General features: G+C 37.3%; 1 protein-coding gene across 1 annotated transcript; it reads right to left on the bottom strand.

The window, feature by feature from the left end:
- Positions 1-2,180: 2,180 nt before the first annotated feature.
- Positions 2,181-10,600, bottom strand: LOC138013296 (charged multivesicular body protein 5-like). Its single transcript, XM_068860335.1, has 8 exons — positions 10,457-10,600; positions 10,221-10,325; positions 9,541-9,587; positions 7,644-7,737; positions 3,891-3,962; positions 3,362-3,473; positions 2,618-2,739; positions 2,181-2,479 (listed from the first exon to the last, which is right to left on the bottom strand). Exons 1-8 carry the CDS (start codon positions 10,523-10,525, stop codon positions 2,429-2,431), a joined length of 672 nt encoding a protein of 223 aa, XP_068716436.1. The 5' UTR covers positions 10,526-10,600; the 3' UTR covers positions 2,181-2,428.
- Between the last annotated feature and the right edge of the window lie 1,900 nt (positions 10,601-12,500).

Here is a 12,500-nt window from a genome sequence, read left to right as displayed (position 1 = left end):
TTTGGGGTTGCTATGACACACTATGTGCAATCTCTAATGACAGTTAAAACAGCCAAAGTATTCTATCAACGACTAAAGAGAGCAATGACATCATAGAATTTGTGAAAATCTTAGGATAAAATGCTGGACTTTTGTTAAGACTTATAACAGGCTTATGTAACTAAGGGACGCTTTTGTTAAATTTGTTAACATCTAAATAAAAATGAGCAGGCTTCTATGAAAGTCTTTCCCTTTTGCAGATTATCGAAGATTACAACTTTAGATACCATTTCTTTCTATGACAAAGCTGTTTTCATACCTGAACAATTTTCTTTATATGAAAGACATTTTCACACTTACACATAAGCTTAAAGTCTAAAGAAGTTATTAAGCTTAATAAAATCTCAACGCCTACATGTATTTTATCAGACAACCATTTTCAGAATTTAACTGAATGTGCAGTTGTGTGTAGTTCAGTTCAATTAAGTTGCTCAGTTCTGTTTTATATCATGAACATTTACTCTCTTCTCAAAAGTGAAAAACCGTGTTTGAAACCAAGCACTTACAGATTATTGTAGTGGTTTTTTGTATCTGGCGTGGTACATTGTCTGTTGCCTAAGACTCAGCTCGTTATATTGTAAGTCTCCTTGTATTAAGTTAACTATGTGGAATTGCCCACGTGTAGCACATCAGATGGCTGACTGTACTCTCCTTATAAACTTTTTCATTTTTCAGGAAAATTCGGTTTGGTCAAACGTGTTTATAAAGGTCGAATTACCACCATGAACGATTTGGAAACCTGACGTTTCGAGCGTTAGCCCTGCGTCAGAGCATATAGAGGAATTGGGGGTGTTGTTGGTTTTTATGGGGGAAGAGCTTGCCATTGCTGGAAATATGGTAACATGAATTTGTGAATAAATTAATGGAACGAGAGGCGTTCATTGATTCCGTGAGGATAGAGTGTACCTAGTTGAAAGATGAATTTTTGTTCCAGATTCTTACGGCTTCCTGTGTTCCCGTGGAGTAAGGATAAGCCGCAAATTGTCATGCTGTGGTGGGAGTGATTAGAGAGATTAAAATAGTGCGCAACTGGCTTCGTTGCATCTGTGTCCGCCAGACACAGATGTTTCTCCTATGCAGGTTTTCTTACATAGCGTGCAGGTTATGCAACAGATGACATTTGCGGAGATACATGTAAAGTGGTCAGTGCTTTTAACGGATCGATTCGGTCCTCAGATCTTAACCATCTTAGAAATAAAAGGACAAGTTTTGCATCGTGTGCGTGTACATTTGAAAGTTCCCAGTTGGTTGTCAGACTTAATTGCGCTCCTAACTAGAAAGTTACCTATGTTTAGTTTCGGGATAATTGCGGAGAACTTTCGACCTTTTTCAACATGTTTGATAAAACCACACTTTCCTGTTTCACTCTGCCACCGACGCAGAAACCACAGTTTCTTCTGAAACTGGAAATTTGTTTAAACAAAAAATAAGAGCGAGGTGGAACTGCTGTATACATGTACTCTGCCACATTTGAGGCCAGTTCATTTTGGGGGTTCTTTGCATGAAAACAATGGATATCTACAATGTAGGTCACTTGAGCATGATACAATCCCAAGAGTGTTGATTTTTATGTAAAGAACCCCCAAAACTTATTGCATTGTGGGATGGGGGAAACCTCAACTGCTTTAACTTAAACCGGTTGCGGTTGAAACGGTTGAAACGGTTGATCCCACTAGAATGTTCACGACCTGTACTGATGAACAATTACGTATAAATTGTCTTTTACACCCTTATCAGAGGCCTAATACACTTAAGTCAGCTACCTCTTACTATCTGGGTAACGTTTCATTTGACAGAAACAAGGTCATTCTCAATTTTGACAAAACAGTATATGCATCTTGATCGACATTTTTTTTCTGGTTCAAAAAACTAATGTTGTTTATACCAATACCCTGTGCCTGGGAAACGCCTAAGAAGTAAGAGAAAAAACTGTCCAGCAAAATGGTTTTACAGCAAGTTAGATTTCTGCGAGCTGTCGTTGGCACACACGTGAAAGAGTTCTCCTTGTAAACATGTCTCAGCAACAAGCTATGCGTAAAACATCGGACGAGTTTGTTGGTCCTCTTCTTTACTCCGAAAGGTTTTCTTCCGAATGCTCCAGTTTTCCCTTCTCCGCAAAAAAATCTATAGTCCATATCTGTTGTCTTCCAAAAAATAAGGGCACTATAATTCTTACTCCATCGTTAGTTGTTTCCTTATAACAGATGATGGGGAGCGATGATGCACGTACTGTATTATTTGTATTTCTCTTGTTTGTGCAGAACTTTGTTATCAACCAATTTGCAACTGATTATTACACAATAAGACTATAAAATGTTAACAGCAATGTTAAAGCACATGAAAGGGAAATCGTTCGCCAGGGATAATTTACAATATTTTAGTGCAACGTCTAATTTTTTGCCATTACTGGAAGGCCAAATTCATCAACTTGAACCCCATCCTGAAAGTAAAAGAAAAGAAAAAGAAACGAATAATTATCACAAGCTGCTATCTGAGCATTGTTCACAGCAAATTGCGGATGAAAATCACTGTTTCTGATTCAATAAAGCTGAAACAATGAATATATATTTTTTTATACCTGTGTTCTCGTTCCTCCTGTATTGTCACTTTCCCCAGGTATTGTATCTGCTGGAGCAGGAACTTCATCTAAGTAAGATGTGTCCTCATCAAGGGCAAGGTCATCCCCTAACGCTTCTAGTTCTGATGAAAAATATATGCATTCAAACAACATTATTTTGTATAAACACCTGAAGTAGTATTTTCAACATTTCACTTAAATTGTGACCCATCCCCAAATTCTCTTGGTGAAACTAAAGCTTGACAACAGATTAAAATTTCTCCAGGAATAAAAAATGGCTAGCTAGATGTCATACAAAACGGTTAAGTTTATGGGTACAAGAGAAAAGCAAAAACAACATATGCAAAAATACAAAATTAATAATAACTTTTAACTATACTGAAATGATAATATCTCCTAAGATGTGTGACTGTGTGCAAACAAAGTTAATACATACTGTAGATGTACCACATTTACAAAGACATTGAATGAAGCAGAATGGAGGCGAGTGGTTTGTATGGTCAGATGTGAGTGGTGTAATAATAAATTATTATTATAACTGTGACTAATCAAAAACTGTAAAGCAGTGCAATGAAGCAATATCAACTTCAAAGAAATCGCAATCGTAAAAGAAAAAGTTCCCCAAACAAAGGAATCAGTTTTGGACAAGTGCATCTTGAGAAATATATTATTAACATATTAGATGAAAACTTTTTTGGAGATGACATACAATGTACACTTCATGGTCGTTGTTACAACACCGACCTGCATCCAAGTCAGCCTCATCTATGTCGTCTGGCATGCCGTATGTCCTTCCCAGAGTGTCTTGAACTTCATTTGCAATATCAAGCATATCTGACATGTCATCTTGAAGGTCCTGCATTTACATTTCATTTTCATTTATTTATTTGCCAAAAAAGAGAAAAGAAAGATAGATAAAAACAATTTTAACTTTTTTCACATACAACCATAAAACAGAAGTACACTGAAGAAATAAAAAGCCACTCTGTTTGGTAAAATGCAGTTGACAAATAAGAATTTGGACATTTGGGGGCACTCAACGAACTACACTTACACTTAAGGTCCAGTTTAATTTACAATTCTGGCCTTGTTTGTTCGAAAGGTGGATAACGCACCGGATAAATCACTATCCAGTGGATAAACACTAGCAAAACCAACATTATTGAAATATCCAGAAAACAGTGATTTATCCAGTGGACAACACTATCCACACTTTAAAAAACTGGGGCCTGGTGTGGTTCTAAAGGCACCAAGTTTGTTCAAATTACTGTACCTCAATTTCATCAAGGTTGACTTTCTTGTATTCCTTTTTCATTTCTTTCAGTCCTATCTTCATAGCATCAACCTAAAACAACAAGTGTAAACATGTTTTTTTTCTTCCCAGTGTAAAATGTGCACATTCTGTGTGACTGCCAACAAAGTGAGAATGTACATGTCAAATTACTTTACCGTAACTCTCAAGCTTATAACTGTGTATACAGCTGAGTGTAAGTGCTTTTTAATTGGAGAGATTAAAAACCAAACCAACCTTATTAAAACCAGTTTGTTTGCTTTTTGTGGGGAGGGGAAGGGGTAACCAGAGTACACAATGAAAACCTCTTGGACAAGAGTAGTGTCTGGGAACTGACAAACTCAACCCACATTCAGGAGCTGAACCAGGGAAAAGTGACAGAAGGCAGTGAACTTTCCACTGCATTTACCCTACATGTACTCTAAGAAAGTCTCTTTGTTTGTCTCAGACCAAAGTTTAGATAAGACTAAGGCACCCAAGCTATCAGGGAACCATTAGGGAGCAGTTGTAGCTTTAGGTCTTTCATCCTTTCGGTTGTTTAAATAAATTCATAGTATTCTTCAAACTTGAATTTATATGGAAGACTACAAGTTTTGTGGCCGGGGGTCAATTCAATAAAAAGTTACACATGCAGTTTTTACTCACATAAAATTACTCTTGTACAGTCCAACTTGCTCATGTAAATTCATGAATTAAATAAAACATTTTTCTACTCCTGAATTCACACTTGCAGCCATGATACAAGTGTAAAGTACGTCTGTTGCTTTACATTGTAACAATTAACTTGAATACTCTTGTAGACTACATGTGTAAGTTGCAAGTGCATGAGATTTATTTGTTCAAGCTGTTGGCCCACTGCTGCAAGTAAATACTTGAATGCTTTAACTGAGACGACATTTCTCCAAAAATTCATGTGGATTTTCAATGTCAAACAACCGTCTTTCCTCAAAATTTCTCAGCTGCTGAATAACTTGGTGGCTGAATAGTTCTTCCAGTTCTTCTTTACTTGATGTGAACATATCAAAATTTCGAAACACGCGTCCTACAAGTCATACGTTAAGATTACAACTTATGAATTGTAGTTTGCACTTGTACATGTAATTTACAATTTGGAAGTTTGTAAAGATAAAAGTCAGACTCCTGTTAAACTTTTATTGAACTGTATACATACCAAATTCTACAGGTGTAGCACTACACCTGTACAGTAATTACCAGTCGGAGTCTTGTAACAACAACTTGTCTTGTAACAATGTTTACTGAACTCATTTTTGTGTGCACATGCAAAAACAAGGGTTCAACTTGTACACTACAAGTGCAACTTTTTTTATTAAATTGACCCCAGGTTTCAAAATTGATTAGCGTTGAAAGGGAGTCAGTTGTCTTCATAAAGATAGAAAAGTAGACTAGCTTTGGTCTTGTCTGAATCCAAATGCCATATCCTTGATGATTTCAGAAGTCCAATGTACATGTAAGTCACTGTGATAAAAAGTCATCTTACAGCTGGTTATATAATAATGTGAAAAAAAACTAAATCAATGAATGCAACGTACAGTAATGAAAAGAAACCCCTTTGTGTCTTTACATCCTGTTACCCTTTTGGCTTAATTTGTGAATAATAGTACTAATAATAACAATAAGAATAATAATCATAAAAATAATTACGGTATAATAATAATAACAACAACAACAATAATATTTAATAAATTTACAGTGTTTGACACTAACGCTTGCCCGATTGCCCGCGGCAAGTGAAATACACTGTATATCCGTGGGATGAAGTAAAACAACTCTTAGACTTGCCCGATTCGGCAATCAGAATTTTTGTTCGACTAACATTTTGCGGAACGATTTGATTCGCAACGATGAAAGTGACTGGTAATACATGTAGTAGTCACCGCAAACATGTTACATCTCTTTGCTGTCATTTATTTATTTCTTGAAAAAGATATTGGTACAAACCACAAAAGAGATTGGAAGGAACATGACTTTTTTGTTAGCAGCAGCCATCTTTCTCAGTGCAAAAGGAATGTTTGTTATAACGCAACCCAGTTTTCACACGGCCAAATACGCTGTGATACTGCTTTGTCAAAGCAAAACTGTCAAGGCTACTAGAACACCATGGTCACAGAGGAGGAGTCGCGTTTTGGTGTGTCAAATCCATTTTACACACAAAGTACACAAAATTGACATTTTTACAAGCCTCCTTTGAGTTTTAATGGGCAACAGGTCTGTAGAAGGTGGGCAACCGCAAAAAAAAACCATGGGCAACCAAAAAAGCAAAACTGGTTGTTCAAACGGCAATTCAAATTAGTAAAAAAGTAAGTGACAAACACTGATAATAATAATAACAATAATAACAACAACAACAACAATAATAATAATAATAATAACAACAACAACAAAAACAACAACAACAATAATAATAATAATAATAATAATAATAATAATACCGTATTTACCTGTGTATAAGTTAACCTCTTATGGCCTCAAAAGAAGCTCCAAAAATCGCCCTTGACTTATCCACAGGTCAAAGATTTAGAGCCAAGTTCCAGCTAAATAATTTATTCAAAAAACATGATAATGTTGTCTTGTTGTCTTGCATTAATGTACCAGTCAAATTGAAGCTTCACCATCCCCCCCACCTGACCAGGTGTATTTATGAATACTGGAATGTATTTAAGTGTCGTTAAATGAAACTCCATAAAACCAATGCATTCAGTTTATAAAAATCTGGTAATTTTCCCGGAGGTGGGGGCATTTGATCACCTGAAATGGACCTATGCTGAGGCATTTGAACAGCTTTTTAGCCCGGGGAGGGGGGCATTTGAACAAAAAATAATATTACCAAGAATTCAAATGCCCGGGGGGTTGCCCGGGCAGGAGGGGGGGGGGATGCTGAAGCTTCACTTTGACTGGTACAAAACGCAGTGGAAAAGGTTGGCTTTTTATCTGGCAACAAAAGACTGCTGGTTGGTAATCATTGTTTTTTATTCTGTATACAAACCTGGCTGATTTAAATGCTTTTGCAATGTTTGTAGTGTTTGGTTTATGAGTTTTTTGCTTTGTTTGTCAAGTCAGATAAAATCAAGGACCAATTAAACCTTGCACACTTTGCATCGCATTTTCAAAGACTGACTCCAGCTTCTGTGATGTTACAGTGCTTACCATCTAAAGCCCTTTATCCCCGAACAGGGAAACAGGTTAGTTTGAGGTTTGCATGTTCGATTTTCTGAGAACTTTTTCGAAACCCAAGGACAAAATGTCCGCATATACAACAAGCGCTGAAGCACAAAACTATTTAGCACTTGAGGCCCTGATTTTTTTGTGTATCCACAGTTCCAGAATCAAAGAATAAAAGATTAGTATCCTATGAACATTTAACAAAGACATTAAGAAATTGCTTTTTTTGCCATGAAAAAATATTAATGGGGGGTCGACTTATACACAGGATCAACTTATACACAGATAAATATGGTAGTAATAATACTGATAATAATAATAATCGCCGTCGCAAGTACAGCAATGATGCAGCTCAGCAAGGTTGAACCGAAAGCATACTATCATGGTGACGACTCAGGCTCTGTTTCTGGAATATATCTTGTAACAACAATAATGCATGTATGAACATTTGGTTGCAAGGTGATATTATAATAGCTAACAAAAATCAATGACATAAAATGGTTATGCATAATAAATTATTATAATAGTCCTTCAAATAATAAAATCTACACTTACTGTCGTTTTGGTATCTTTTAGTGTTTGTGTTGCATAATTTGCTTGCTCCATGTTAAATGACTGCTGCCTCAGATTTTCTAGTTGATTTTCATACCTACAAGTAAATTTATTATTTAAACAGTGTTATTTGAACACAGGCCCCTCTAGGGTCAAACCCCACAAAGCTGAAGACCAAAATTAATTCCCACAGCTCCAGGTGTACACTTTGGAAAATGTACAGAGACTTACTGGTTCTCTGACTCTAAATGTTTCTTGAATATTAGAAAATTAAAATAAAACAATATTGTTTCCCTGTAGTCTAATGGTCTGTTTGTTACTCAGGGTGTGTGGTACATGTACATACAAAAACAATAACAATAACAATGATGATTGTTACAGTACCGCTCAGATATGTTAACCAAAAAAACGCGTATATTTATACGCGTACATATGTATGTGCCTATAACAGTCCGCATATATAAATGTATGTGTATATGCGTATACCGATATACATGTCTGCCTCATTAGCTAGCTTATTGTTTCGCTGTTGTTGACTGTGGTTACCAAAAACATGTCATCATATAAATGAATATCACATGTATACGCACATATTATCACGTGCGATTCCCAGAGTGTACACTTTGAAGGTTACATCAAATAAGTAAACCAGAACAGTTTTCACAATCTAACACTGTGTTGTTTCCATCATTTCTTAGGAGATGTTACAGTAGCATCATTGTTATTTGAAATTCGAAGCAAAGTAAAGTTATTGATTGATGTGGTTGATTAAAGGCTGACGCAAAAATTATCGTTTTCCATCGCACTTGAAAGTTAATAAACATTTTGGGAAGTGTATTTGTGAATATTCACTTGGCTATTCGCTAAATGATACAAACATTTAAATGCCAAACTTAAAAAACATTTTCCTTTTCCTTTTGATTCATAAACATTGATTTACTTCTGCTTGTTATCCAATAAATTCGCGACGCAAAGCGACTTGCCTGTTTGTGACATCATCACTTGTGCAGTATGTAAATTTTCTGTTATTGGCTCGTGGCTTTTTTCAGATCCAAAAGTTCTTTGTTTTACACAGCAATGAAACACAAAGGAAATTTATGGTACTGCATAACAAAGGAAACTCAGATGCACAAGTACATATAATTATACACAATCATATGTGAATGAATATACACATGTGCCTATAAATATAAGTGTGTGTAAACTGCGCATGTGCAGTTAACATATTTCTGAGCGGTACTGTATATATTTTTTGCGTATACCACACAAGCCAAATTAATGATTAACATTATTATTCACCTCAGTACTAGTGTTGGTGAAAGAGGTGGATATTACATCCACTTCCGTGAACAATTACAATAACAATGACAACAACTACAATGGACAAGCTGTTTACAAACAGGAATAAAGCATTAAGTTGTAATGGAATTACAAGAGAAAAGATCAACAACCCTTTTGGTTTAATGCTAACAATGGTTTTCTGATTTTAGCCAAATATGTGCTGAGGAATGTAAATACAATTGTAAACAAAAATCTCCTGAGCCACATGCCACAGCTGATGGCTGTTCAAGACAGATATAAGATATACAGTGTACTGCTAGAGAAAACTTGTTGAATAGCCAAACAAAATTTCAAGCTATAAATGACGGTAATGATACATGATTACAGGTAGGCTGTGAGCACATTATTACACAGACCCATTATTCTGAACTAACGTTACAATAAAAGTCTTGAGTAAGTTACATTGTAGAATGCAATTGCTCCGCCCCCCCCCCCCCCCCCCCCCCCCCACAATTTGCCTCAATTACACAACTGTACAAGTTGAATGATGAGAATGCAAAACTGGCTTGTTCTGTGTGCACTTGCAGGAGCTGCCTATTACTGGAAACAAAGAACTTACTGTCGTTTCTGTTTGAGCACTCTAAGAGCTCTCTGCTTGATCATATTCTGCAAAACAGTTACAGTGTTACTAGTATTAGTAAAGGTAATAACATAACTTTGAGTGACATTTGGAATAAATAAGCTTGAGTCCATTTTTCAAAGAAAGTCTTTGAAAAAAGATTAGATTGGATGAATAGATTGGGTGAATGATACCATTTGTTGTATAATTAAACATAAAAGGACTGCTTTTGTCTGGCTCAGAAACAGAGAAAAACATTATTTTATTGATGAATAATTTGCTATTTTCGTAATCTCATGATACAGTGTACAGTTCATTTTGAGGGGTTATTTGCAGTAAAACAATGGATATCCAGTTCACTGGCGCATGATACAGTCCCAAGAGTAATTAACTTGTATTGTTTTTATGGTCTTTATCTGATGAACCCCCAAAACGTATTGCATTATGGGATGGGGAAAATTGTCCAAACTGCAGATTCTCACTGTATACGAAAGAAAGACATTACAATATTACGAAGCACATGAGAACAACTCACAATTCTTAAGCGACATGGGTCAAATTATCATCCGATAAATATGAAAAAGTTCACGACAGCAAGGACTGAGGATACTAAAAGGAGATTACAGAAAGAACTTCAATTTAAGCTTAAGTATGTAACAAACAGTAAGACTTATCGTCACCTTTGAAGGTCCATCTCTCATTTTCTTCATTTGATCCTTATATTTCATGAGGTCGGCATCAAGTTTTCCTATTTTTTTCTCTATCGATTCACCTCTACTGTCAACCTGGAAAACAAAAAGAAACTCTAAAAGATACATAAACAAACTCGATTTGATACTCAGAGAGATTCGGATGTTGTCAACGTTGGTAGTGCTGCTTTAAAATCCAATCTAAATGCAACAACAATATTTCTTACGTTTGAGATGGCATCCGTAAGGTTCGGTGGCGGTTCCTTAGGTTTTCCTCGTCCAAATAACCTATTCATATTGAAAGCTATTCGTTGCAAGTAGATGGCTGACTAACTGTCGAAAGAGCTCGGCCTTCGAGCACGTGATCTAGATCTAAATTTAGAAGGACAATGACATAGGGTTCTGGTTTTTACAGTGACGACACTAGAGGATCTATGACGACACCATGAGTGGGGAAGTGGGGCTAAGGCAGACTTTTACATGCATTCCTGATGAAGAAAGGCACTGCCTTTCGAAATATTGGCTTTTTCCAATGTATTCCTTCACCGTTATATCGTACGTGGACTGCCTTCATCGACAGTAATCCAATCCCACGACGACAACCGTGCATACGGAACCCGCAAAGCGCGTAGCAGTCAAAACTGTGCTATCCTGTCAATCCTTTGCCCTTTCACCGGAAACGGTGCCTTTCTTCGCGTAAACGACGTTGTTGTCGATCTACCCTGTCAAAAGGACGCCAACAAAATCTGTTTTTCGCGAAGTTAATACAAATAAATAAATTATCAAGACAGTTTTGACGTCTTCTTACACTTGCAATTGATTCGAAAATAGTAGACTGAATCCGTCTTAAAATAGTTAGAAAAAGCACAAATAACAGCCAAAGCACACCAAGTGAGGTTAGAATCGCTACTCACTGGCAACCCAGTTTTGGCGCCACTAAGTTTGTTGACAAAAGAGTTGCCACAAAATCCTCCAAATGGTTTTTTGGCCCAGTCAATTGACTTGGCGTCGGATAATAATAGCACAGTTTTTCCCGAGCGATGAATGGCCCATTTCCGAGTTGCTGTATGCCTCAGTTTCAAAGCGAGTCCTGGTGCACAACCATTCAAATGGAAATGAGTTGCGTATTCTTATGCAAATCAAACTCATTTCCCTTAAGCCCTGGCCAAACGAAACGCAAGTCATCGCAAGTCGACGCAAGTTTTGTTACTTGCGCTGACTTGCATACCGTTTGGCCACCCACTTGCATTCACTTGCGAAGACTTGCGACGACTTGCGTTTGAGTTGAACATGTTCAAATTTTGGACGCAAGTCCGCCCAACTTGCGTCTCGTTTGGCCACTCAACGCAAGTGGATGCAAGTTTTCGCAAGTCATTCGAACTTTTTTGGAAGACCTTTTAGCCAATCTGATGCCGCTGTTTGAGCAGGAATCTCAAACTATTTCGCGCTTTTCGCGCTTTCCCTTTTGACAAGATGGCTTCTGTCACGGAGCAAAATTCGGAAAACTTAAGCCCCGAAGAGCTAAAAGAAAACAAGGATAGGGAGTTAAAAAAACATAAGAAAAAGGAAAACCATAACAGGAGACCCAGTAGCGGTGCAAGTATAAGCAGCAGCTACAGTGAAAGTAGCAGCTCAGTCTTCCGAGTCTGAGCCTGGGAAAAAGAAAAAAAAAAATTCTGCTACTTTTGCAAAGGACTTGCGCTCAACTTGCGTCACGTTTGGCCACCCTATCGCAAGTGAACGCAAGTCTTCGCAAGTGAGAACTTGCGTCGACTTGCGATGACTTGCGTTTCGTTTGGCCAGGGCTTTACAATAGTTGAGCACCAAGACTCACTTCAAAAACGAGACAAACAGCAACTCGGAAATGGCCTATTCTGATTGGTCAATTTAAATTTCAGTAGCTCTTGCCGTATGCAAGGAGCACGCGCTAAGTTATGCAGCGCACCGGTCAACGTAAGTCCCCCATCCGGTAGCCTCCCACGCAGACACCATTCTTAGGGCTTCGTCTTTCGTTCCTCCCCCACGAGCGTCTGCTGAAACAAGCTGGAATTTACGTAAACCAATCGCAACGGACTTCCAGATTCCAGACATTTTAGACCCGGAGAAATCTTGCTTACGGTCACTGCAAGAAGATGGGCTTCGTGTGTTGGGCATTTAAAATAGATGACTTAAATTCTTATCAAAGAGAAACTGGAGCGTATAAATTTCATGCTTTGGCTTATATTTTTGCGGCTCTTCACAGAATGAGTCGGGTAGAATTCGTATGGTTGA

Source organism: Montipora foliosa, chromosome 8 (genome assembly GCF_036669935.1).
Source record: "Montipora foliosa isolate CH-2021 chromosome 8, ASM3666993v2, whole genome shotgun sequence".
NCBI lineage: Eukaryota > Metazoa > Cnidaria > Anthozoa > Scleractinia > Acroporidae > Montipora > Montipora foliosa.
The sequence above is the reverse complement of the archived record's forward strand: the minus strand, read 5'-3'. Positions and strand labels throughout refer to the sequence as shown.